Below are 22,776 nucleotides of genomic sequence, written 5' to 3'. Positions count from 1 at the left end.
ATCCAGAGCAACAATGACTTTATATACTAAAACCATAGAGTGATAGCTCTGTGATATATGTTAGTTAAAAGCTACTGCGATATATGTTAGTTAAAAGGAGGAATGATTTACATTGCCTGTGGAGTAAGGGAGGATTCAAGAACCTGGAGTTCCTGAAGCTGCATTTTGAAGATGTGGAAGTTCATGGAATACTCAGGGAATAATAGCTCCTCCAGGCTGGAGTATGGAGTGAAAGAGGAAAAGTGGCAGAAAAGACAGGGCAAAGTTAGTCATACCACAGAGGGCCTTAGATTCCTTGCTAAGAAAATTGGAGTGACTGTCGCACTTGGTAGGTGAGGCTTTCTCTGACTCACCCCAGCAAATGGCACATGGGGGCGGTTTCCTAAACGAGCACAGTAGTTAGACACATGTTCATTTGAGTGCCCATTAGATCGCTATCTTTTTAAGGCAGGGATCCTATATTTTCATCTTTATGTTCCTGGAGCCTTCAAATGACCTGCAAAAAGGTGTGCTAGTTTGAATGACTGCAGAATTGTCATGCATGAATGAAGATTACAGGCTACTTCACCGTAAAAGCATTAAAGGTTCAGTGATAGCATGACACTATATTGATTACCATTCAACCTAACCTTTTGTGGCGATTTATGTATTTCTAAAAATCGATATTAAGCTGGTAAACTCCTCATCCCACAAATAGCCCTAGAAACGATCTCCAACTTTTTTTCTTTAGCTGATTTTATCGAGCGGCTATGTCCCAGGGAGTGTTCTGAGAAGACGTTGGTCAAGACCCAGAACGTGGGAGGTGCCGGTGACCATATCACTTGACCACTAGTACAAACAACATTTAAATCCTTAAGTCCCTATAGGGCAGTGGTTCTCAACCTTCCTAATGCCGCGACCTTTAATACAGTTCCTCATGTTGTGGTGACCCCCCAACCATAAAATTATTTTCATAGCTGTAATTTTGCTACTGTTATGAATCATAATGTAAATATCTGATATGCAGGATGTATTTTCATTGTTACAAATTGAACATAATTAAAGCATAGTGATTAATCACAAAAACAATATGTAATTATATATGTGTTTTCCGAAGGTCTTAGGCGACCCCTGTGAAAGGGTCATTGGACCCCCCAAAGGGGTCACGACCCACAGGTTGAGAACCACTGCTATAGGGCTTATACCAAGCCAGAGGGCGGAACCAAAGCTCTGACACTCGAGTTTCCTGGCGGACCCGCGAGTCTGTTACGATGAGTCGATTGCTTTGGTCTGGCGGAAGCCCCACGGGGGCGGACCCAGCCCGGAGGGCGAGGGAAGGTGATGAGCCTGGGACGCCTGGTCTGGGAGGGAGGGAGGCTGAGCCCCTGAGACTCGCGAGGCCGCGGGGCCGCGCCGGGCCTGCTTGGCCGGGTGTCCACGCGGGTCGGAGAGTCCCGTCATGTTCACACACGCGGTAACGCGCGCCTTGCGCAAGAACAAGACCCTTCGCTACGGGGTGCCCATGTTGGTGAGTCCCGAAGGAGAAAGTGGGGCGAGATGGTGGAAGGGGAGGGGCCTCAAGTTTGGATGGAGGCAGCGGGAAGTCTGATGGGAGCGGCGGGGGCCTGGACCTGGGCTGGGGCAGGGCTGGCGGTGGGCTGGAGCCTTTAGGCAGCCCGGTGCGCGTCCTCTCCGACTGGTAATGGCACCTCGGCCCCCCGCGCCCCCCTTCCTTCCCTGGTGCGTCAGAGAGCGACGTGAGGATCGGATTTTAATCCAAATCTGGACGATTGCCGAACCGCCCCCGCCCCTCGCCTCCGCAGCTCGGCGATGCACGGGGTCGCCGGAACTGGAGGATTGACTGCAGGTACCGCCCAGTTCCGGGCACCCCCGTGTCCTGGCCGCCGGGTGCGCCGGCTTACGCCTCCCAGGTTGGCGCCGGCCGCATCGCCGCAGCCCGCACAGGGCGCCGTGTGTTTATAGTGAACTCAGCAAAGCCCGAGTTTCTAGCTCCCGCCTGGACCCCGGGACCTGGTCCGGTGACTCCCGTGGTCCAGGAGGGAGGGGATGGGATGGTGGCCGGGAGCACAGGGTTAGGGGGGGATGTCGTCAGAAATGGTCAGATCCGAGACACTGAAAAGGGGAGGTGACAACGCAGGATGGATTGATTTGAGAAAGGAATGAGAGGAGCGAAGGGTGACTCCGAAGAAGTTGGCCTGAGCATTGGATGAAAGCAGTTGCCCTTCTCCGGGACAGGAAAGGTTGGTCAGGGGCAGGTTGGGGCAGAGAGAGTGTTGGGGTAAAAATCAAGAGGCTTAAAAGAAAATGCTGATGTGCATATACCCGGTAGACTGGGAAGTGGAGATGCCCGATAGGAAGGCAGGTCTTCCGTCGGGGGGTATTTCCCACTGAAAATGGACATCTGCAGGTTGTTAGGTCAGAGGCTGTTTAAACCCGTGGACCCGGGAGACATCACCAGGGTCTTGGTGTTGGTCCCGGGTAGGTGGAAGGTGTGAGGATGGTGAAGGGGAGGAGCGAATAGGAGGAAGCGGCGGGGAGGTAGGGAAACCAGGCGTGTGTCTTTACACTGAAACGAAGAGAGAGAAAGTATTTCGCTTTACAAAAAATTCTCACATATTGACACTGCAAATATTAACTGGTTATATAGAACCGATGTATAGCTGATTTGTTGTCTTTTGACTTACGTTGTTTTATTTTTGTTAATCCTCGCCCGAGGATATATTTCCGTTGATTTTTAGAGTGGGAGGGTAGAAACAGAGTGAGAGAAACATCGATACGAGAGACTCACACCTATTGGCTGCCTCCTGCATGTGCCCTGACCAGGGCTAGGGATCGAGCCTGCAACCCAGGTACGTGCCCTTGACCAGAACTGGACCAGAACTGAACCCAAACCAAACCCGGGACCCTTCCGTCCTCAGGACCCTTCAGTCCTCGGGCTGACGCTCTATCCACTGAGCCAAACTGGCTAGGGCTGTGTTGTTTTAATTTCATGTATTTGTCGGGATAGATGTTTTAAATTTTTATGTGGCCAGATTTATTGGGTTTTGAAACTCATGGTCTCAGGGTTTTGTTGGTATTCCAGTTTCAAAATTATAACTTTTTATATGTCATGATGTTTCATATCTTTTTGTATTTCTGTAGTTGGTAATAATATCTATATATATAAAAGGCTAAGTGTCCATCCTTCCCTCTGACCAGTAACTGTGATGTGTACTGACCACTAGGGGGCAGATGCTCAACACAGGAGCTGCCATGATGCACACTGGCCATTTATTTTTTAAATATATTTTATTGATTTCTTACAGAGAGGAAGGGAGAGGGAAAGAGAGTTAGAAACATCAATGAGAGAGAAACATCAATTAGCTGCCTCCTGCACACGTCCTACTGGGGATGTGCCGGCAACCAAGGTACATGCCCTTGGCTGGAATCAAACATGGGACCTTTCAGTCCGCAGGCTGACTCTATCCTCTGAGCCAAACCAGTTAGGGCTGCACTGGCCATTTAAAAATAAACAGCACACCAGACCTGGCACCAACAAATCAACTCTCAGCTTCCCCCAAGTAGGACACAGGCTCTGCCACCACCCCAGAGCGACACCCCACCAAATCGCAGCCAATGCTGACAAGACCCCATGGTGCAAAATGCGGCCCCCAGCCCAGCCCAGTCCAGTCCAAAATGGTTGCTGTGGGCGCCGGGTAATGACATCACATAGCAACACCCAGCTTCCTGTCCCTAGTGACTAGCCTCAGAGTTTCTTCAGCCCAGGAACAGGACTTGCTTTATAGCCAGGTGCAAACATTTTACACTATAACCAAATGTCTGTGAAGCGTTTTCCCCTGCCTCATCTCATTTGATCCTCATCACAGAAATCCTGGAGTAGGTAGATAGGAGACTCGATGGAATCCTATTTTCTTTTCATTAGCCGGAAAATGGAGATTTAGAAAGTTCAGAAACTTGACCCGACCGAAAAGAAGTAAGAAATGGTGGACCTTGAAAATGACTTCAGGTTTTCTCACTGCACAGAATAGAGTCAAACACTGCTGCAGTTAAATATTTACCCTTTGTTCTCCCTGCGTGATCTACGATAATAATGTGCTTCGTGTTGATATTTACTGCTGTGTTGCTGACATACCTGAAGAGAAGTTGGGGTGCTTCACTGGGCTGGAAAAAGTTTAGCTAAATCAGAAAGCAGGTCTAATTAAGCAAGTTTATTCTCTATATATGAAAGGCTAAGTTGACTTCCGCATGCGCGATACATATAAAACTCTCACTGGCGCCAGTCACTCATGTGTGTTTCAATCTGTCATTGTCGATTGTGAATTTGGTTGACACTTCTATTATAGAGAAAGGCTGAACAGTGATATTAAAATATTTCTTTTAATTAATTTCCTTTCAATGTGCACGAATCCGTGTACCAGGACACTAGTATTGATATAAAAAGAAAGGTAGAGATTAAATTTAATATTTTTCCAGATTGTTATACTTTTGCAGCTTTAAGATGAGGAATTAAAGCTCATTAGGTTATTGGAGGAGATGATAAAGCAGCAAGGACAATTTGAGGGCTCTTTTGAGATTGACCACATACTGAGAAGTATGGCATATTTCATGGGACTCTTGTCACTTGGTAAGGTGATGGAGAAAATGCTCTCCCATTGGTCCTGAAGAAACGAGGCCAGAATTTTATTCCTGGCGTTATCCATTATGATAATGAACAAGTCATTTATTACATGGATTTTTTTCTTTAGTTCATAGGTCTTTCGTGAGGATCAACTAATAGTGCTTATGATGATATTATTTAAACCATAAGGTTAAGTACTGTACAGGTATGGGGTACTGATTTTGGTATTTGGTAATATGCTAAAATGTTTCCCAGTGACAGTACATAAAGCATCTGGAAAAATAATCTATAGGGGTAGACTGAATTCTGCCCATCTATTTTGTTTAATTGTTTCCTTTCTTTGTTTCAGTTGTTGGTTGTTGGAGGTTCTTTTGGTCTTCGTGAGTTTTCACAAATCCGTTATGATGCTGTGAAGATTAAAGTAAGAACTGTATTTGGGATTGACATGTGTCTGTGTATATGTACGTACTTGTTTAGGAGATGTGTATACTCAGTGTACTAAGCAGTCTGAGTTTTATCTAGCTGTTCAAGACTGATATATAATGATTGGGCTCTTGCTTATTCTTTAAAATAATATTAATAATCACTTGGAAATGAATCATGAAATGTGAAGAATATACTAATTTTTCTCCTCATTCACTAGAAAATTTGCAGTGTTGTTAGCTTTCTGCCACAACGTGCTCTGATATAGTTGTTTTAAGGATTTAGAAGGGACTAAAGAACATGGAACAACAATTTCACTCCATTTTATTACTTTAGTTATAAATTAGATATTTCATATTAATACCAGTAATTTTATACATTATATTGTTATGCATCATTAGTAACTAATACTAAAAAAAGTATTTTTCATAATAAATAGTTAGTTATACCTATCTTTTTATAGGTAGGCCTTTGTGAAAGGACTGTATTGGTTCATATGTATATGGTTTTTATTTTACAGGTGAGGACACTGAAGCTCAGAGAGCTTAAGTAACTTGTTTAAGGTCATGTGGCTGTTGGGGGTAGAGCTAGTATTCTCACCCTCTGTGATTACACAGTTACTGTCAAATTTAAGCCAAGTGTTACATAAGAACTCTGGTTGATTGATAAGTACGTAGTTTTTGTTTGTGACACACATCTGATATTGGAGGTTTTTTTCCAAGTAATATATATATTTCATTAGCAGACCTCAGTAATAGGGGTGCAAAAATAAAGAGTATTCAATGTTCTCAGTTAATTTTATGGTTTAAGAGAAACACCAACTCTAGCTAATCTTAAAGACAATAGGTTTTGAATAAATATTACATTCATTTTAAAAGAATATGGTACAATGGTTTCTGTAAGGGAATAGAGCGATTATCATCAACTAAATTAAAAAGTTTCTATTAGCATTCCCCATTATTTTATTGAGGAATTTTTCCCCCCTTTTGCTTTAAGATGAAAGTTATAATAATCTGACTTTTGGAAGTGGAATGACATGTACATTTTTTGTTGTTGTTAATTCTCACCTGAGGATATATATATATTTTTTCCCCATTGATTTTTTAGAGAGAGAGGAAGGAGGGAGAGAGAGGGGAGAGAGAAAGAGAGAGAGAGAGAGAGAGAGAGAGAGAGAGAGAGAGAGAGAGAGAGAGAAACATCAATATGAGAGAGACATATCCAGTGGTTGCCTCCTGAACATGCCCTGACCAGGGCTGGGGATTGAATCCATAGCCCTTCTGTGCTTGGGCCGACGCTATAAACACTTAGCAACATTGGCTAGGGCAGTCATGTACATATTTGAAAAATAATTGAATATTTGTCATATTATTATGTGTTAGATCCTATAGATAAAGATTTAAGAAACTGGTTCTTACAAAGCTTATAGCATAATCAAGATTGGAAGACATCTAAATATAAATATGTACCCAAACATATAACAACTAGAGGCCTGGTGTGTGGGTTTGTGCACCAGTGGGGTCCCTCGGCCTGGCCTGCGGGGATCAGGCTGAAACCGACATCCCCCGAGGGGTCCCAGATTGTGAGAGGGCGCAGGCCAGGCCGAGGGACCCCACTGGTCCATGATCGGGGCCAGGGAGGGACCGTGGGGGGGCTCCAGGGTGTGTTCAGCCTGTCTGGCCCAGTCTTGATCGGGGTGATTGGGCCGGGCAGCTGGGGAGGGAATGCAGGCGGTTGGTCGGCCAGGGAGGGACCGCGGGAGGACTCCAGGGCATGTCCGGCCTGTCTCGCCCAATCCCGATCAGCCGGACCCCAGCAGCAATCTAACCTACTGGTTGGAGCGTCTGCCCCCTGGTGGTCAGTGCGCATCATAGCAACTGGTCGAACGGTTAGAGGGATAATTAGCATACTAGGCATATATATGTGTATATCTATATCTATCTATCTATCTATCTATCTATCTATATATATATATGCTCAGAAAAATGCTCTATTAGAATTTTTCATAAAACATTACTAGAACTTCAGTTTAGACTTGTGAAGGGTATTCAAGAAGGTTTCCTAGAGGTATCAACCTTTGAATTAAAGTTTTGAGAATGAGTAAGAGCTAAATGGTGGAAATGATTATTGTTCTATAACACAGAGGGGAGGGAGTATTAGGCATATGGTCAGATTTTCATCTTAGAAATATCTCTCCTGTAAGAAGAGGACAGGATGGATGATGGTGTTTGGGGGAGCAAGATGGAGGGAAGAGATTATTTCAACCGGAGGTGAAGTTGCTTTGGCAGTAGTATAGATGAACAGTAATGGAACCTGAAATAAAACATGTGCAGTGAAGATAGAGAGATATAAACGGGTTCCAGAAAAAAGTTTAGCAACAAATTGATAGTATTTAGTGACTGATGTGATTGATGTACATAATATAAAAATATCAATAAATCTCAGATGACTTGAGGTTTTGGTTATGAGGATTGGATAAATGGCGGTGGTAATCACTTAGTTAAGGAAAGAGAATGAGGGAGATTGGGATAATGGGGTCTAGAAGATAAGGTTAAAGTAAAGAGAACAAAGTTAGGTACAGTTGAGAGAAAAAGGTTGGTTGAAGTTAAGAGAACAACAAGAGAACAGGATGGGAAGTACGGTTGGTCAAGGTCTGGAAGGAGGGGGAGAGGACAGAGTTCAGGTGAGAAGGATCAGAGGGCAAGACCTACTGAGATTGAGAGGTTGATGTTGAGAAGTTAAACTGAGGTGAAGTCAGGAGTCATAGTTTGGGTGAGGTTGTGTTCAAACAGGGTAGAGAGGATGAGGTGGACTAAATTTGAGAGGATAAGATTGGTTGAGATTGACAGGTGCTACAAGGGTTGAGATCAAGGGGGAGTCAAGAGGGCGAGTTTGCTGAGGTTAAAGTCAAGGGGGGTAAAAAGTGGGGTTGAGAGGACATATGTGGTTGAGATGAAGCAAGAGAGGATAAGTTCAGTAGAGAAATTGGGGATGGATAGATAAAGATGGTATTGCTTCAGGGTAATCAGCCATGTTAGTTTGCCTGGAACTGTCCTGATTTTAGGACTGAAAGTCCAGCATCCCAGGACATAAAAGTTCCTGCTTTTCAGTGATGTGTGTATAGAAGGTTGAAAGGGAAGAAAAGAAGCAATGAGAGGACACCCGGATGTGATGTACAGCACAGGGAACAGAGTTTTCTACAACTTCAGAATGTCTTGGCCCATCTAGCCATGAGATCATAACATCGTAGTAACTATGTATGGTGACAGATAGTTACTAGACTTATTGCGGTGATCACTTTGAAAGGTATATAATGTTGGAATCACTGTGTTGTAAAGCAGAAACCAATAGGTGTGTAAACTATAATTAAAAAGAAATTGTTTTAACCAGTTAACTGCGACATGTCCAAAACGGAAACCATTCCCACACACCATGATATTTTGAATTTAATTAAAAAAAATCAATTTGCAATGAATATTATAAAAATAAATATATTACAATTTGGGTGGTCTTGAATATTTTCAGTTGAAAATTTTCACGAAAAATGATTTTAAAGTTGGTCTATAGACGCTTATGGCAGGCAAATGGTTAATTGGAAAAGAAAAAATATAAACCGTGAGATGGGCTAAGAAAATAAGCTGAAAGCAATAGCTGTCAGTTTTTATTGTGAAATAGATATGACATAGTTTATCTGCCTTCCTTAGTGGCCATTGCTCTTTTATCTCCTGACTCCTAATGCTGACAAGCATGGATTCACAATAATAGATCATCCATTGTTGCATCACGCCAAGTAATATGATATAAGTGTGCAGCTGAGTGTGTTGTAATCCTGAGCATTACCAGTCTCTTTTTTTTTTTTTTTTTGGCTTTGTTTGTTGTACTTTGTAAGAAAAAAGTGCTAGTTTAATTTTTAACATTATAAATACTGTGACCAGGTTTTCTAAGATTCAGATAATGGAAATGAGAAAAATAATAATAACCAATGCCAGTATGATCCAGACATCACTGAAAAAGAAAGCTAGCTGGGCTAGCATGGCTCAATGGTTGAGCGTTGACCTATGAACCAGGAGGTCACGGTTCTATTCCTGGTCAGAACACATGCCTGGGTTGCGGATTTGATCCCCAGGAGGCAACCGCTCAATGATTCTCTCTCATCACTGATGCTTCTATCGCTCCCTCTCCCTTCCTCTCTGAAATCAATAATAAAAATATATTTTAAAAAACATATGGGAACACAACCCTTGATGACTAGACTAAACCTCTGTATGCTTCCAGAAACCCTCATCCTACCAAGCCTGTCCTCACAGGATGGAATATTTTAGTCAACTGACAAGCCATTTGAGTCTTGCCATTGAAGAAGTGGTAAACCCATGGGCCCCCCAAACTACTAAAGTTTCTTCCTGGTTCTGTGTTTAAATTGCTTTGAATGGCTGATTTCGATCCTGCTGTGATGGGGAAATAATTAAATTCTTCGAAGTCTAGTGTAATCCTCAGGTTGTATTTCTAGTACTAATTGATCTTAAGCTGTGTTCAGTAACATTCAGCTATCCCAAAGATTTTGCCATACACAGGTAATATGGCATCAACTCCTATTTACTACTGTGGAATCCTGTCTAATTTTTTCACAGATACTTATTTGTTTACAGCACATGTAAGGTGTTCTGTTTTGTTTTTAAGAGCAGCATTCTATTTATTAGTATTTTTATAACATTTCTAAGTAATAATTTAGGGTGGTGGTTAATAGCATGGACCTCTGGAGGCAGAGGGCCAAGGTTCAGAGTCAAGTTCTGCCTCTGACAAATTATTCAAACTCCCTGTGTCCTATTATCCTTACTTGTGATCATAACAATAATACTTATCTAAGGTTTTTGTGAGGATTAAAAGAGATAATATTGTATGTGCCAAAATGCTTGGCACATAACAAGTACTCAGTAAGTATTAGCTGCTGTTAGTAGTGGTAGTGGTACTACTACATCGTTACTGTTATGCGACTGGATGGATGGATGGTGGAGATTTTGCCATGTGTTTGTAATCTGCCATGCCATCCTAGACGTCCCTTATATAACTTCAAATTAAAAATTAATTCTATAGACTTAACATATGGCTCGTCTTTCTTTTTTACAGATTGATCCTGAATTAGAAAAAAAACTGAAAATGAATCAAGTGTCACTGGAATCAGAGTATGAGGTACAGTGTTAATATAGTCTTTCTTTAATAATCTTCTTTGTTAGTGACTGGTTCTGTCTGCCTTAAGGTAAACTTAAATTATTAGCAGTGCAGAAAAAATTGTTTATCTTTTTAAAAAAATTTATTTTTATTGATTTCAGAGAGGAAAGGAGAGGGAGAGAGAGATAGAAACATTAGTCATGAGACAGAATCATTGATAGGTTGCTCCTGCATGGCCCCCACTGGGGATCAAGCTCACAAGCCAGGGATGTGCCCTGACGGCAATCCAACTGTGACCTCCTGGTTCATAGGCCGATGCTCAACCACTGAGCCAATCAGCCAGGAAAAAATTTTTTATCTTAAGTATATGGTATTGGGACAACTGTGTAGTCATTTGAAAAGAAAACAAAGATGGATCTATATTTCATATACTATAAATGAATAAATTTTAGATGGATCAAGTATTTAAAAATAAGCCCTGGGTGGTGTTACTCAGTGGTTAGAGTTTTGGCCAAGCACTGAAGGTCATGGGTTTGATTCCCGGTTAAGGCTATGTACCTGGGTTGCAGGTTCGATCCCCCGCTCCTGTCAGGGTGCGTGCAGAAGGCAACCAATTGATGTCTCTCTCTCACATCCATGTTTCTCTCTCTCTTTCCTTTCCTCCCTCCCTTCCATTCTCTCTAAAAATCAATGGAAAAAATATCTTTAGGTGAGGATTAACAGAAAAATAATAAAAGAACAAAATGCTAAAGGTACTAGGAGGAAAAAAATGAATATTCTTTTTTGTGGTCTTGAATCAGAAAAGCCTATTTAAAATAATGTGATACCAAACCCAGAAGCTTTAAAAGCAAAGATGATGAGTTAGTTCATACTTAAAAATTTAAAACTTCAGCCTAAAAACAAATAATGTATATAAAGTCACTAGTTAAGTGAGAAATCCTAAAAATATTATTTATCCTATGATGAATTAACTTATTGAAATATGAAGAACATCTGCAGGTCAATGTGGAAAAGTTCAGCCATTCAGTTGGTCAGTGGGAACATGGGCAAAGCATGTAAAGAGTTCAGAGGAGCCTGGCCGGTGTTGCTCAGTGGTTGAGTGTCAGCCTATGAACCAGGAGGTCAGCGGTTCTATTCCCGGTCAGGACATCTGCCTGGCTTGTGGGCTTGATCCCCAGTAGGGAGTGTGCAGGAGGCAGCCGATCAAGGATTCTCTGTAATCATTGATATTTCTATCTTTATCCCTCTCCTTTCCTTTCTGAAATCAATAAAAATATATAAAAAAATAGATTCAGAGGAAGGGAAATAAATATATTTCTTAAATATATGAAGAGGTGCTCAACTTATAATAGGAATGTTAGTTAAAATTATAATGAGGCATCACTTTCTACCCATTTTATTAGCAAAAATCAAAGAATTTAATAAGTAACACATTGTATTATAGAATGTGAGGGAGGATGTTCTCTATCTCTTTTAGTTTGTTCATTTTTTTGGCTGGATTATACAAGGGTAGGCAAAAATAGGTTTGCAGTTGCAAGTATGTGAAACACAGTTTATTCTTCTAATATTATTTATGTATTATTGTACTATTTATCTGTACTATATAAACCTACTTTTGTCCACCCCTGTATTTTTCCATTTCTTTGTGTGTTTGGACATTGTTTATTGAAAGGTGGACATTGTGAATAATACATTGAAGAAATTTGTAGCAGGCAGTTTAATTATTGGCTGATCATTTTGAACTTAGTTTATGCTTTGTAAGGGAGAAACTGTGGAAAAGCTTTGGTGTTTCCTAAACTCGTCTTTGTAGGTCTCATTCTCCAAATTGTCTCCCCGAAGGTCAGAGCTTACTTAGTTTCAGGCTTTGTTGGGTGAGTCTAAAGTAGGTTTTCCTCTTGGCATAATTCTTACTCCTAAAGAGCAGCCTTTTGGGGGTCTCAACTGGATGTCAAGGTAGCAACTAGGTATTAAGTCCACTTGGACAGGGCTGAAAATCCAATATTGACACAGCGTTTCCTCAGCACTTCTTGACTCTGGTCCCCAGTCAGTTCTATAGCACGTGGCTGTTAACTAGTGAGCCTTAGGTGATCTTGCTCAGACATGTACAGCCTAGACTTCAGTGCCTGCGTGTTTTGCAGAATCAGTAATGCTGTGGTATTGCAGAATCCTATAGGAAATCTTTTATTCTCCAAAGATCTCTGAAGACTAGAGCACTTTTACATGAAGTTGTTCTGTCAACTTTGCATCCCATCTAAGAATTATTCTTAAATTATCTTGAGCATGTGTGTTTCATGTTATCTGGGTGAAAACCATTATCCTTTCTTAAAACCTTTTTATAAATGGATCATTTTATAACTATACTTGAAAATTTACTTTTTTCTTGCACATTAAATTAATAAAAGTTTGCTTATCTATCATCTATCTATCTATCTATCTATCTATCTATCTATCTATATTTAATATAAACTCCTGATGAAACCATAAGTGAAATTTAGAGAATGATTTCATTCACTACTTCCCTCTTATTTTGTTAAAACCTCTAACTTGCTACTTCTCAATATATAAGCACTAAGTCAGTAGTGATGCTGTGGAGGGTTTGTCTCGGAGTAGATTTTAGTTCTTTTAGAAACCGTAGAATTTGATAATTGAAGAAACCATGTAGATCATTTGGTCCAACCTTTTTATTATTACTTATGAGGGAATTAGTGTCTAGATAGCCCAAGGTTATACAGCTCATTAGTAAAAGAATAAAGCTTAGAATTCAATTGTCAAGGTAAATGCATATTATTCCTTGTCTCTGGACATAAGGTGTTCTGTGTTCTTTGAGCCTCTTTTTCTATTTAATTCACTAAATTATTCCAGAACAATGAAAGCAGATGAATGAAAGTTACTGCAGGAAGGTGAAAAAAACACTCATGTTCTTCCCTTTTATCCTACCTTTATTCCTGGGAGACACTTCACAGTAACTGAAGGTACAGTGATCCAACTGTAGTTGACTAGTTTTTATTACCTGAAAGAGCTTTGCTCATGGCAGCTATAAGAATGTCTTTTCATTCTTAAACCCATGCTCATTTCTCAGGTGCCGGACAAATCATCTTGGTCTGTTTTTTTCCTTCCAGCAGACTTCAGGTTCTCCACCTTTGTTCTTTTTCTCTCATTACTACTATCACTCAGGCTAACCCGTGCTAGTCATTATTATGCTGGACCAGCCTTCACAGTCAGACTTTTGTTTTCCTAGCTTCTTCCCTTTCTCTGTGCTTTCAAAAATAAAGTATGTGCATTCTTTCTTTTTCAATTTAATAGAATAATTTATTCTGATGGAGGAAAAGATAGGCATTTACGTAAATAGCAAGTAAGAAAAATTCCAACTCCTAAGAAATATGTTACTTCTTTAGTTATTATGCTTGATATGCAATGTTTTTTTGTTATTGTTGCTAACATTATAATTGAGGGCCTATTGGATTCTTTCCATTCACTTATTTATTCATTCATCATTCATCATTCATTCATTCATTCATTCATTCAGTGATGTCCTAATCAAAGCCATAGGACTCTTATATACTTTAATTTTTGTGGCTCCGTAGAAAATAAAGGATTCTGCTTTTGATGACTGGAAGAATATTCGAGGACCCAGGCCTTGGGAAGATCCTGACCTCCTCCAAGGACGAAATCCAGAAATCCTGAAGACTAAGACAGCTTGACTATGCTGAGTCTTTTTTTTTTTTTTTTTTAATGTTATCAACTGAATTTGCACTACCTACTCCTATCTGGTGGAAAGAAAATTCCAGATCTGCAGAAGCCTGGTTGTGAGTAATTCAGTTACAGATAATTATGATTAAAAAATCAGGTTCAAGTTTTTGCTTCCCAACTCTGCCATTTGCAAACGTATATTTTATAGCACTCAATAAAAATGTGAACATTGCTACTTAAAAACTCTCATTTTTTTCCACTACCTAATACATACCCATATTTCTTTTCCACCAGTCACTGGGGCAATATTTTGATACTTCAATTTTATTCCTTATGAGAACAGTAGGTCTGGATCTAAATTCTCATAGTAATACCATATGTTAAACCTATGTAGGAAAGTAATATTGATAAGAATCTTGTTTTTATTTCTAGTACCTTACATGGTGTGCTTAATCAGTCTCCCAAGCATCACTTAATGATTGTACTGATACCATCAATACGTGTTAATACAATTATATTGTTCCTGGTTAAAGCAGAAGTCATGAAGTATTGCATATTATATGCAGTATGGCAAATTTGTTCAGATAATCCACAGATGACTATAGTTTGAGAAACACTGATATAAGGTATGCCTTAACATGATTACATGCAAATTATTATAGTTTTTTTTAACTTGGTGTTTGCTATGATCTACTTTATTTTAATTTTATTTTTTATTGATGGGGGGGGAGGGCGGGACAGGAGAGAGGGAGAAAGACAGAAAAACATGGATTTGTTGTTCCAATTATTTATGCATTCATTAGTTGCTTCTGGTATGTGCCCTGAATGGGGATTGTACCCACAACCTTGGCATGTTGGGAAAATGCTCTAACTAACTGAGCTACCTGGCCAGGGTCAGCATTTGCTATGATCTAAACACTAGGCAAAGGGTAGAATTGAGGAAAGTTAGGGTTTTTTTTGTACTCAGTTTTCTTTTTGTTAGCCTTGTTTCCCTACATAATTGCCAAAAAAATTTCAAATCCACCCACCTCTTCCCCAATAAAAATCCCCATTTCTGCCTTGGTCGATGTGGCTCAATGGTTAGTGTCAGCCTGCACACTGAAGGGTTGTGGGTTCAATTACTGGTCAAGGGTATGTACCTGGGTTGCAGGTTCGATCCCCAGCCCTGGATGGGGTGTGTGCAGGAGGCAACCAATCAATGTGTCCCCCTCACATCGATGTTTCTCTCTCTCCACTCTCCTTCTCTCCCTTCCAGTCTCTCTAAAAAGCAATGGAAAAATATCCTCAGGTGAGGATTAATAATAACAACAAAAATCCCTGTTTTCAGTGGGTTAGTGTTAGCAAAAAGCAAAGCAAGCTGATTACCTAGTGAATAGTTTGTGGTAGAGATGACTTATAACACTTAATTATCTGAGGGAGTAATTGAGTTTCATAGGCAAAAACAAAACAAAACTAAACCTCTACTTAAGCTTCACTTCTTGTACAAAAACTAACTCCAAATGCATCAGATTTAAATCCTATTCTATATAATCAAGGCTAATATGCAAATTGTCTCCTTGACCGGGAGTTTGACTGGGAGTTTGACCAGGGGGCGGGGCCGGCTAGCCAACCACTCGCAGCCCCTCCCCCTGGCCAGCCCCACTTTCAGTTTGCTCCCCTCACCCTGATTGGGGGCGGGGCTGGTCGGCCAACCTTCTGCATCCCCTCCCCCTGGCTGGCCCAGCCCAATTGGCCCCGATCAGAGCAGACCGGCTGGACCCCACCCGAATTCGTGCACTGGGCCTTGAGTATAATAAAAGTGTAATTTGCTAAGTGTCTGACTGATTGGTCAACCGTTTGATTGACCGCTAGACCAGTTGCTATGACACACACTGACCACCAGGGGGCAGATGCTCCAACTGGTAGGTTAGCTTGCTGCTAGGGTCTGGCTGATCAGGACTGGGCAAGAGGGTCAGACATGCCCTGGAGCCCTCTCTCGGTCCCTCCCTGGCCAGATGGCCCTGATCAGCCCCGATTGCCCGCCAGGCCGAGGGACCCCACCTGTGCACGAATTTGTGCACTGTGCCTCTAGTTTAAACATAAAACTTTTATTTATTTATTTATTTTATTTATTTTTTTTAATATATTTTATTGATTTTTTACAGAGAGGAAGGGAGAGAGATAGAGAGTTAGAAACATCGATGAGAGAGAAACATCGATCAGCTGCCTCCTGCACATTTCCCACTGGGGAAGTGCCCGCAACCCAGGTACATGCCCTTGACCGGAATTGAACCTGGGACCTTTCAGTCCGCAGGCTGACGCTCTATCCACTGAGCCAAACCGGTTTCGGCAAAACTTTTAGGAAAAATAAAGTTATTATTTTAGTTCATAAAAGAAAAACTTGAAAAATTGGACACTTCATCAAATTAAAAACTTTTGCTTTCCAGAAACCCTGCTGGAAGGATGAAAAGCCAATATTCAGAATGAGGAAATATTGTAAGCCACATATCTGGCAAAAGATGCATATCTAGGATATATATAAAGAACTCTGAAAATGAAACAGTTGAAAAGAAAGCAAACAATCCAATTAGAAAATGGGCAAAAGACAGAGACATTTTACTGAAGAAGATATATGGATGGCAAATAAACTCATGAAAAGAATGTTTGACATTGCTAGCCATTGGGGAAATACAAATTTAGCTTCCAGTGATAAATAGCTACACATCTGTTAGAACAGCTAAGATTACAAAAACCAACAATACCAAATGCTGACAAGGATGTGGGGAAACTAGATCTCACACATTGCTGGTATGATAAATGGTATAACCAGTCTGGAAAATGTTTTGGCAGTTTCTTAAAAAACAAAATAGGAGATTTCTGGTTTCCAGTTCTACATTATAGGAACCTTGGAAATCATAACTCCAATCCTAACAGAGAAAAAAAGCTGAAAAACAAAATCCATGACTATTCTTTAGTCCGTGAAGTAACTGAGGTCACAAGACAAAAAACCCCACTCTGAACACTTGAGGCAAATACAGAAAATCACACTTTACTGGAAGGGAAACCACCACTGGGAATAATTTAAAGGGTAATTAACTCATTACTAGGGACCAGGCTGGGGGTACACTTTTGTGAGTTTTGCTTCCTGGAACCCACCAGCTTCTCACAGTGACTATCAGCGAAAAGTGTCCTTGTGTTTTCAGCTGGAAGGGGAAAGTAGTCTTCAGAAATATGCCCACTCCCCGAATTCTGTTCTCTTGAACAAAAGCCTGGCCTCAAAGGAAACTGTTTCGCTAGAGCCAAGTCACACTGGGTTTTACCAGAACCTAACCAAATGGGGTAAGGGAAATACCCAACTCCAGCCCCCTCTAGCCTTCCTGTCTCACCTAAATGGAGTGGGGACTGAGAAGCAGTTGTAAAGGTCCATCTCAGGGGCCCATGATCACTAAAAGACTGGGACCTAATCATAAGACCATAGAATGTTCCCCTCTCCCTCCACATTAGTGCTATGTCATTCAAGTCCAGCAGGTATCATGTCCAACTCAGCAACAAAAACGACAAGGCATGCTAAAAGAAGAAGCACTGTTGAAACAAAGCAAGCATTAGAATCATTCATAGATGGCAGGGATGTTGGAATTATCAGACTGAGAATTTAAAATCACTGATGAATAGAGCTTAGAGCTCTAATGGAAAAAGTACGCACTATGCAACAACAGTTGGGAAATATAAGCAGAGAGATGGAAGTTTTGAGAATAAAAAGGAAATTCTAGAAATTAAAAATGCTATCAGAAATGAAGAATGCCTTTGATGGGGTCATCAATAGAGCAGACATGACTGAAGAAAGAAAAGAAGGAAGAGAAGGAAGGAAGGGAGAAAAAAGGGAGGGGAAGGGAGCAATAAATATTTAATTTTAGTCAGAGCAGGCTTCAGAGCAAGGAAACTGTCAGGGATAAAGAAGTCAATTCTCCACCGGAGCAATATTTAATGTACTTGCACCTAAATGACACAAGAGCAAAATACTTGAAGCAATAAAACCAAAAGTTTTTTTTTTTTTAAATATATTTTATTGATTTTTTACAGAGAGGAAGGGAGAGAGTTAGAAACATCGATGAGAGAGAAACATCGATCAGCCGCCTCCACATCTCCCACTGGGGATGTGCCCGCAACCCAGGTACATGACCTTGACGGGAATCGAACCTGGGACCTTTCAGTCCACAGGCCGACGCTCTATCCACTGAGCCAAACCGTTTCGGCAAAAGTTTTTTTTGTTTTTTTTTAAAAACAAAACAAAACTGATAAAATTGGCAAGCCTTTAGTTTTACCAAAATAAAAAAAGAATACTCCTTATTAAAATCAGGAATGAAAGAGGGACATTACTAGCAACCTTAGAGAAATAAAGAACTATGAGGGAATGCTCTGAACGATTATAGGCCAATAAATTAGATAATTTTGATTATATAAATTTCTGGAAAGACACAAACTACCAAAACTGACTTAAGAAAGAATATAAGCCCTGCTGGCATGGCTTAGTGATTGAGATCGATCTACGAACCAGAAGTTCACCGTTTGATTCCCGGTCTCGGGTCAGGGTATATGCTCGGTTGCTGGCTCGATCCCCAGTGGCGGGGGCATGCAGGAGGCAGCCGATCAATGATTTTCTCTCATCCTTGATGTTTCTATCTCTCCCTCTCCCTTCCTCTCTAAAATAAAAAAATATATATTAAAAATAAGGAATATAAATCTGAATAGACCTATAACAGGTAGAGAATTGAATTAGTATTTTAAAAATACCCACAAGAGCTGACCAGTGTGGCTCAGGGTTTGAGCATCAACCTATGAAACAGGAGGTTACTGTTTGATTCCCGGTCTCGGGTCAGGGCACATACCTGGGTTACGGGCTTGATCCACAGTAGGGGTCGTGCAGGAGGCAGCCAGTCAATGCTTCTCTCTCATCATTGATATTTCTTGTACTCCCTCTCCCTTCCTCTCTGAAATAAAATATTTATTTATTTATTTTTAAAATATATTTTATTGATTTTTTACAGAGAGGAAGGGAGAGGGATAGAGAGTTAGAAACATCAATGAGAGAGAAACATTGATCAGCTGCTTCCTGCACATCCCCCACTGGGGATATGCCGGCAACCAAGGTATATGCCCTTGACCAGAATCAAACCTGGGACCCTTTAGTCCCTAGGCCAGCCATGGGCAAACTACGGCCCATGGGCCGGATCCGGCCCGTTTGAAATGAATAAAACTATTGAAATAAAAGACCGTACCCTTTTATGTAATGATGTTTACTTTGAATTTATATTAGTTCACACAAACACTCCATCCATGCTTTTGTTCCGGCCCTCCGGTCCAGTTTAAGAACCCATTGTGGCCCTCGAGTCAAAAAGTGCCCACCCCTGCCCTAGGCCGATGCTCTATCCACTGAGCCAAACCAGTCAGGGCTGAAATAAAATATTTTAGAAAAAACATACCTACAAGAAAAGCCCAGACCCAGATGGCTTGGTTGGCAAATTCTACCAGATATTCAAAAGCAGAATTAGTACTAATTTTTCACAAACTTTCCCCCCAAAATAGAAGAGAATGGAACACTTCCCAGCTCATTCTATGAGGCTAGTATTATTCTAATACAAAAACATCACAAGGTAAAGACATCACAGAGTTACTGAGCAATATCCTAATTTTTAAAATATTTTTTTCAGTTTGTTTTGTTTAATTTTTATTGATTTCAGAGAGTAAGGGAGAGGGAGAGATAGAAACATCAGTGATGATAGAGAATCATTGATTGGCTTCCTCCTATACACCCACACTGGGGATCGAGCCCATAATCCAGGCATGTGCCCTTGGCCGGAATCAAACCCGGGACCCTTCAATACGCAGGCCAACACTCTATCCACTGAGCAAAACCAGCTGAGCAAAACCAGCTAAGGTGACCACTATCTTTTAATAATGTAAATACAAAAATGCTCAACAAAATACTTGCAAATCAAATGCAGTAACTTATAGAAAGGATTATACAGCATGATCAAGTGAGACTTATTTCAGGAATGCAAGATTGATTTAGTATTCAAAAATTATGTAATACACTATATCAATAGACTTAAGGACCAAATGACAACAACAAAAAAACCTCCACATGATCATATCCAGATGCAGGAAAATATCACAAAATTTGACATCTCTTCATGATAAAAACAATAAACCAGTAGAAAGAAACATCTTCAACCTGATTAAAGGCATGTGCAACAACAATAACAAAAAACTTAGCTCACAACTACTTCATAGGCAAAAAAATGAGTGCTCTCCTCTAAGAATACAGAGTAAGACAAGAATGTCTGTGCTCATCAAGAATGTCTGCTATTCAACGTTGAACTGGAGGTTGTAGCCAGGTCAGTTAGGAGGGGGAAAAGGAAATAAGCATCTAGACTGGAAACAAGTAAAATGACCTCTATTTGTAGATGCCATGATCCTGTATGTGTAGAACATTCTAAGGAATCCACTAAAAACTATTATAACTAATAAATGAGTTCAGCACTTATAGGTGTATTCACTTACAAGGGTGGCAATAGGATTTGATAAGACTCAACCTCAAGGGCAGAGAATGTTTCTTTTAATTACCCTGCCCAATCTTTTCTGTCTTTTCTTTCTCACAAAAGTGCTTTCTGAGCTGACCTGTTGTGGAAGGTCTTTCCAAGCTCCTGGTGAGAAATTAATATGCTGATTTAATGCATTGATACCTTTTGTCTTTGAGAATCCATAGGAGCATTTCAGTTTATAATGCAGTTGATCGGTAGTGTTATCATTGTTTTTGACTTCCCCACCCTAAAGAAAATTCAGCTTCCTGACACAAAGTATTAATAATCAATGTAAAATTTACTGAGAGTTCCATAAAGAAGACACAGTTTACACTGCACACCATATAATGAATAACTTAGGAAATCCTCTTACTAAATGTTTCCTACAAAGTTCATCATGGGCACCCCATCCTCTTCTCACTTGGCCATTTTCCTATGTAGGACTCAGCCTTGATGGATCCTGATTTTTCTGTTTCTTCATCTTCTCTTGCTCTTAACCAATATACTCCCAATGCATGCTTTTCTCCCCCTAACTCATTACTTTCATATGCACAGCAAGTCAGCTTTCCCCAGCTCCTGCAAAGCTCGGCGCCTCTCTCCAGATCCTCTGCACATAAGTTCCTTTCCATCACAGCAACCATAGTGAGGAACATTACATTGTGTGAATTAAATATACATATATTTAGTGCATATGTATGCATTATCTTGGGGAAATTATTTAGCTGCTTCCTGCCTCAGTTTCCTCATGTGGAAAATGGGAAAGATAATAATAGTAGAGTTAATGTGATTTAGTTATGGAAGGCTCTTAGAATAATAACTGGCATAGAGAAAGCACTCAGTAACTGGCATAGCTATCATTATTAAATAGAAAAAGATTATTAGTGACAACAAAAGTTCTTATCAAAACGTCACATCTAAAATAGTACTTTAATAATATTGCCCAGCCATTTATTAAATCGATAGCAATTAATCCCATGTGGAAAGATGTCTCTAAGTGATCTCATATATCCCTCCTGCGAACAGCAAAGTGCAGTGGGAAACCATGCAAACTAACAGGCCTGAATTGGAATCTTGGCTCTGTCCGTTTGTCAGATTGCAAACTGTGTAATTTTACACAAATTACATAACCTGCTTGAGTTTCAGTCACCTCATCTGTGAATTGGAATTTTGTAGTTGTCTGTGTCAGTTAGGCAAAGAAAAGATAGGTGATAAAGTGGTAACTATTATTATTATTGACTAGTAGATGGAAAATAATCGGTTTACAGATGGTAAATATTGTCGTAAGTCATTGCTTCAAATAATTCAGTGGAACAGTTTTCTCTGGTTGGTTTTCTGCCTTTTGACCCTTAAATAATGTTTAACCTGCTGGAAGCATTACAAAATGATAGAATTAAAGTGGACAAAGGTTTCTGAGATGGGATTTCTGATTTCCTCTAGATCATAAATGGAGACTAGACTTTGAGGACTGAAAGGTTAAGAGACATTGGTCTGTGGTGCTCCCATTAGAAATTATCTTGGTGTGAGAAAGCCTTGGAGTCACTGCTTGACACCACCAGAGGGCGAGCTACGGCCATACAACACTGAGTTTGGGACCTAGAGGAGATCTTAGGGCAGTGATGGCGAACCTATGACACACGTGTCAGAGGTGACACGTGAACTCATTTTTTTGGTTGATTTTTCTTTGTTAAGTGGCATTTAAATATATAAAATAAATATCAAAATATAAATCTTTGTTTTACTATGGTTGCAAATATCAAAAAAACTTCTATATGTGACACGGCACCAGAGTTAAGTTAGGGTTTTTCAAAATGCTGACACGCCGAGCTCAAAAGGTTCGCCATCACTGTCTTAGGGACTGTCCCAGATTTATGTCAGACCACAGATCCCAAGGAGGGAATGGATTTCATAGGAAGGCCATCTTGTCTTGTGACACTGCTGTGTGTGCTCTTCCTGGAACATGCAATAGGTAGAAAACCAGCATTTCCACCTTTTGCCTTCTAACACGTCTGGCTCCACTCCCAAATCCCAAGCCCCATTTCTTCCTCTCCTCTGTTCATGAGGAATGAGAACTTGGGAAAGAGGGGGATCAGTTTTGAACTGCTTGTAGCTGGTGAAATAATCTTGAAATAACTCATTAAAATTTTTAGTACCTAGATGGACCTATATTTCATTTCATATTCCAATCTATATCCAGAGAGACCAAAGTCCTGAAACCACTTATTCTTTTCTTACCTGTTACCACAAATGTTCCCCCCAAACCCTCAAAGGTGTTGGTTTAATTTCGCATTGCCATCCCCAGACCACCTACCATCTCTATGTATA

The 22,776-nt window shown here is 40.4% G+C and overlaps 1 protein-coding gene across 2 annotated transcripts; it reads left to right on the top strand.

The window, feature by feature from the left end:
• The first annotated feature begins 1,275 nt into the window (after positions 1–1,275).
• LOC118657439 (cytochrome c oxidase assembly protein COX16 homolog, mitochondrial) lies at positions 1,276–14,137 on the top strand. 2 transcript variants are annotated; one of them, XM_036311470.1, is made up of 4 exons: positions 1,279–1,507; positions 4,968–5,039; positions 10,163–10,225; positions 13,789–14,137. In XM_036311470.1, exons 1-4 carry the CDS (start codon positions 1,439–1,441, stop codon positions 13,903–13,905), a joined length of 321 nt encoding a protein of 106 aa, XP_036167363.1. In that variant the 5' UTR covers positions 1,279–1,438; the 3' UTR covers positions 13,906–14,137. The 2 variants fall into 2 exon arrangements, with proteins under 2 accessions (XP_036167367.1, XP_036167363.1); XM_036311474.1 differs by lacking the exon at positions 4,968–5,039 and having other exon boundaries at positions 1,276–1,507.
• Positions 14,138–22,776: the final 8,639 nt, after the last annotated feature.

This window comes from Myotis myotis, unplaced genomic scaffold (assembly GCF_014108235.1).
Source record: "Myotis myotis isolate mMyoMyo1 unplaced genomic scaffold, mMyoMyo1.p scaffold_m19_p_1, whole genome shotgun sequence".
NCBI classification, from domain to species: domain Eukaryota; kingdom Metazoa; phylum Chordata; class Mammalia; order Chiroptera; family Vespertilionidae; genus Myotis; species Myotis myotis.
This window is presented reverse-complemented; position numbering and strand designations above follow the sequence as displayed.

Excerpts from the sequence above, each read along its gene's own strand:
- LOC118657439 (XM_036311470.1), top strand. The coding sequence starts at position 1,439 with ATGTTCACACACGCGGTAACGCGCGCCTTGCGCAAGAACAAGACCCTT. Across the intron at positions 1,508-4,967 it reads GCTACGGGGTGCCCATGTTG|TTGTTGGTTGTTGGAGGTTC; the intron begins GTGAGTCCCGAA and ends TCTTTGTTTCAG. Across the intron at positions 10,226-13,788 it reads CACTGGAATCAGAGTATGAG|AAAATAAAGGATTCTGCTTT; the intron begins GTACAGTGTTAA and ends GTGGCTCCGTAG.